Below are 5,000 nucleotides of genomic sequence, written 5' to 3'. Positions count from 1 at the left end.
AACCTGCAGGCTGCATTTTGCTCACGGGGCTGCGAGAAAATAAATCAAAAGAGCAGAGCTGCGGCAAAATGAATAAAGAGTGAGGCTATGGTCAAATTAATAAATAAATGACAAAAGTGCGACTGATGAGAGTGCAAGCAGCTAGGGACACCGACCCTCGTAGCCTAACGAACTACGCTAACTAGGGAAACGCCCCAGGTTCTGAAACAAAAGCCTAGGTGTGAAAGCACCGTAAGTCTTAATCATCAACAGCATGTTTGATGAATGAATGTTAATCAAATTCTTTCAAAAACACACACAAAAACATTATGGACCACACTAGTTTGGTGCAAAACAGGTGAAAAGCAGAGACAAGGTCATATCTAATCAAATCATCTCGGCTGTAAACACGGTATTTGTTGAGTCTGCTTATTTGTGTGCCTGTCTGTGTTTGTGTATGAGTAGGTGTGTGCTTGTGTATGAGAGTTTGAGTGCGTCAGTGTGTACCTGATGTATGTCTGTGGATTTGTGTCCGAGTATGCATACGTCTGTCTCTGTGTGAGTGTGTTTGAATGTGCATGTGTGTGATTTTGTGTGTGCGGTTGAGTGTGTGTGTGTGTGTGTGTTTGTCGAGTTCGACTGTGTATGAGTTTGAGTGTGCGTGTGCTTGTAGGAAAGGCGAGTAACAGTGTGTGTGTGTGTCTGTGTGCCGGGGTTTGACTGTATATGAGTTTGAGTGTGTGTGTGTGCTTCTGTGTGTGTGTATATGCATGCGTGTCGGAGTTTGACTTGTGTATGAGTTTCAGTGTGTGTGCTTGTGTTTGTGTGTGTGTGAGGGAGTAACAAGTGTGTGTGTTGGGGTTTGACTGTATATGAGATTGAGTGTGTATGTGACTGTGTGTGGGGGAGTAATATTGTGTGTGTGTGTGTGTGTGTGTGTGTGTGTGTGTGTGTGTGTGCGTGTGCGTGCATGTGTCTGTGTGTGTGTCTGTGTCGGGGTTTGACTGCGTATGAGTTTGAATGTGTGTGTGCAAGAGGGGAAGTAATAGTGTGTGTGTGTGTGTGTGTGTGTGTGTGTGTGTGTGTGTGTGAGTTGACCGTGTATGAGTTGTGTGTGTGTTTCCGCATGGGTGAGTTTGGAAACAGGTTTCATTTGGCACAACATTTGAGTTCCATCCTAAATCAACCGAGACAAAAATAAAAGTAAAAAGATGAAGTGAAAGTCTTACATCATTATAATATCCCTCTCCTGATTGGTTCATCTCATCAGTGTAAACAGGTAAATCGACATATTTAGACTGTGTTAAAATAAACGTTCCTGAGCTCTATATTATCACCAGCATCACTGCTCTGAGCTCTTCAGGCCATCCTCATTATTCCTTTCGATTCAATTCGAAATGATTCAGAATCAAATAAGAGATTCGGTTCAAATAACTCCATCAGATCTGTACAAGTTAACCAGATCAACCAATCCTGACTAATCTTAACCAGATCAGATGAGCACAACCATAGCACAACTCTGCTTCTCCTCGAGTCTCTCAAAAACTCAAACCCTCTCCTCCTACGCTTCAGATCGCATCACTTCCTGTCCCCCGGGAGCACATTGTCCCGACAGCTTCCTGTTTATAAAAACAGCACTGAAGTATTTAAGCGAGACCCTCTTATCTGCGTTCAAGGCTGATCACAGTCCTCAAAAACAACCCTCTAAACAACCCACAAGCTGCAGATTACAGCTCATACTTCTCTTATTAACCCTGTAAAGCTGCTCGCGTTTGATATGCAAATTTAAAAGGCATGCAAATTACTGACAGGACTGATCCCTGATGCGTGAACAAACACACATATACACACACTGGTTTGTTTCACCATATTAGTAAGGATATTACATAAACTTGCAATGTTTTTATATTAGATTAATAATAGTGTTATGGCCTACCCCTAGCCCTAACCCTAACCCGAAGTGCACATCATTAGATAAGATTTATTTATTTATTTAGTGAGCACCAGTGAAATCTCCACTAGTGGGTTGTTTTGATATCTCACTACAGTGATGACATATGCGCATGTTCATAATTTATGCGCATCTTGATGTTTCAATGAAGAATTTTTAACGCAATTTTCCAAAACGTGCATACAAATAGGTTCATGGAAACATAGCTATTGAGAAAGTCATATTATAATTGTGTGTTACAGCTTATTAAAACAATTACGACTATTTTATTGTGTTTTTAAGTGTTAACTAAGAAATTAACATCAGCTAAGATTGACAAATGCTTTGTAGTTGTCAATACAGTTAAGTTGATTGATGTTAGCAAATAAACTTTACTGTACAGAGTTAATATCGTCATCGCAATCTATAAAAACATACATTTTGAAAATGCGCATACATTACTTATATAGCGAGATATCAAAACAATCCTCACTAAATAAAAGTGTAATTTACTAGCATCTAATGATGTGCAGCTGTTTCTGTGAGGGTTCGGGTTAGGGCTTGGGGTAGGCCAAAGACACTATCGTTGTTTTTATATTAGACTAACGATAGTCTATGTAATGTCCTCACTAAGATAGTGAAATAAACCTGTGTGTACAGATTTAGTTACTTATAAGGGCTCGATTTTCATCCTCTATATGTATAGCAAATAAACTTTACAGAGTTAATATCATCATCTTCATCTAAAACAGATACATTTTGAAAATGCGCATACATATATAGTGAGATATCAAAACATCCCACTAGTGGACATTTCACTGGTGCTCACTATTTGGAAGTGCTTCTAAATCAACCAAAAGACATTTTTATTAGCATCTAATGATGTGCAGCTGATTCTGTGAGGGTTCGGGTTAGGGCTAGGGGTAGGCCATAGACACTATGATTAGTCTAATATAAAAACAATGGAAGTCTATGTATTGTACTCACTAAGGTAGTGAAATAAACCAGTGTGTACAGATTTAGGGATAAGGGATCAATGTTCCTCATCTTTATATATAGCAAATAAACTTTACTGTACAGAGATAATATCATCATCCTCATCTATAAATACATACATTTTGAAAATGCACATACATTACTTTTATAGCGAGATATCAAAACAATCCTCTAGTGGAGATTTCACTGGTGCTCACTAAATAAAAGTGCTTCTAAATCAACCAGAAGACATTTTTATTAGCATCTAATGATGTGCAGCTGTTTCTGTGAGGGTTCGGGTTAGGGCTATGGGTAGGCCATAGACACTATCATTAGTCTAATATAAAAACAATGCAAGTCTATGTAATGTCCTCACTAAGATAGTGAAATAAACCTGTGTGTACAGATTTAGTTACTTATAAGGGATCAATGTTCCTCATCTTTATATATAGCAAATAAACTTTACAGAGTTAATATCATCATCATGATCTATAAATACATACATTTTGAAAATGCACATACATATATAGTGAGATATCAAAACAGCCCACTAGTGGACATTTCACTGCTCCTCACTAAATAAAAGTGCTTATAAATCGATCATTTACTAGCATCTAATGATGGGCATCTTTTTCTGTGAGGGTTAGGGCTTGGGGTAGGCCATAGACACTATCATTAACCTGATAGAAAACAATGGAAGTCTATGTAATGTCCTCACTAAGATAGCGAAATAAACCTGTGTGTGTACAGATTTAGTTACTTATTAGGGCTCAATTTTCCTCACCTATAAATTGAGACATCAAAACAACCCACTAGTGGACAATTCACTGCTCCTCACTAAATAAAAGGGCTTGTAAATTGATAATTTATAAGCATCTAATAATGTGCAGTTGATTCTGTGCGGGTTCGGGTTAGGGCTACGGGTAGGCCATAAACACTATCATTAGTCTAATATAAAAACAATGCAAGTCTATGTAATGTCCTCACTAAGATAGTGAAACAAGCCTGTGTGTGTACGTGAGTGTGCATCATCATCATATATTTTTATTTAATGTCATGTCAGCATCAACGCATATTTTCATGGCAAAAACTTATCTTTAATAAAAATACAATTAAAATAAAAATACGATTTTTAACGCTAATATAAGATCTAACAAAATCTAACATTTTTTTCCTGGTGATCTGGACAGAGTTAACAAACAAAAGGCCTATAAAAAGTCAATTTTTCAATGTCGTAGACCAGATTAATAATTTAATATAAGAATTTTTAATGTCGTAAAGCAGATTAACATGTGAAAATGACAATGTTTGAAAATAAATCGCCTACTAAATCTGATTATTTCTAAAAAGCACGCTGAATGTTTAAAAATTATTATTCACCATATTTAGATACACCTAATATCAAAATCATGCATGTTGATCATCAGGATATATATTGTATGACTTGTGTTTTTGTGCACACACTCACGTATATGAGTCCGGAGTAGTATCTCTCCTTCAGGTTGTGCAGCACCGAGGCCTCGTTCAAGCAGGTCAGCTCCGCCATGTCCTCCACCTTGCTGAATTTGGGCGGGTTCATCTTCTGGATGTCATCCTTGTTGACCCGGATCTTCTTCCCGGAGTCGGCCAGCTCCACCACCACCTCATCCCCATGCTCCTCCTTTAGAGAGCCCGCCTCGAACCCAAGACGCTCCGACGGCACCCACACCAGCTTCTTGGTGGCCCAGTCGGCCTGCGCCAGCGGGTTGTTGACCAGGTTGCGGTCCACATACAGGAACTTGTCCACGTCCGACATGGTTTCTGGAGGAGAGAGAGTGTTTATAGAGCGTTAATACACACAGAGAGACTGGTGAAGTGTGTGCTCTAATAATGTACAGAGTGTTTATTTGAAACTCCAGTCAGAGGAATAAACCAAACATGGAGGAAACGAGCATCATGTAAACCATCGCGTTTATTTTAGCAAGAAACCTCCCTGATATTGTGTGCATGCTCTTCTAGACATAACATTTATGCTTTAGAGAGGAAAAAATAACCAAGAACTTTTACTAAGAAAGTCGAATGATGTGAACTTCCCCTTTTATCTCTGGTTACTAGAGCTGCACAATTAACCGAAAAA

General features: G+C 38.6%; 1 protein-coding gene across 2 annotated transcripts in view; it reads right to left on the bottom strand.

Annotated features, from left to right (window-relative positions):
- The window catches only part of LOC130220722 (myosin-9-like), a 102,124-nt gene that overhangs the window by 66,576 nt on the left and 30,548 nt on the right, over positions 1–5,000 (bottom strand). For both annotated transcript variants that reach the window (XM_056452948.1, XM_056452949.1), the window contains exon 2: positions 4,353–4,684. In XM_056452948.1, the coding sequence (XP_056308923.1) occupies positions 4,353–4,679 (327 nt within the window). In that variant the 5' untranslated portion in view covers positions 4,680–4,684. The remainder of the gene's footprint in view (positions 1–4,352; positions 4,685–5,000) is intronic.

This window comes from Danio aesculapii, chromosome 3 (assembly GCF_903798145.1).
Source record: "Danio aesculapii chromosome 3, fDanAes4.1, whole genome shotgun sequence".
NCBI classification, from domain to species: Eukaryota; Metazoa; Chordata; class Actinopteri; order Cypriniformes; family Danionidae; genus Danio; species Danio aesculapii.
Note: the sequence above shows the minus strand (reverse complement) of the source record. Positions and strands in the feature narration are given on the sequence as shown.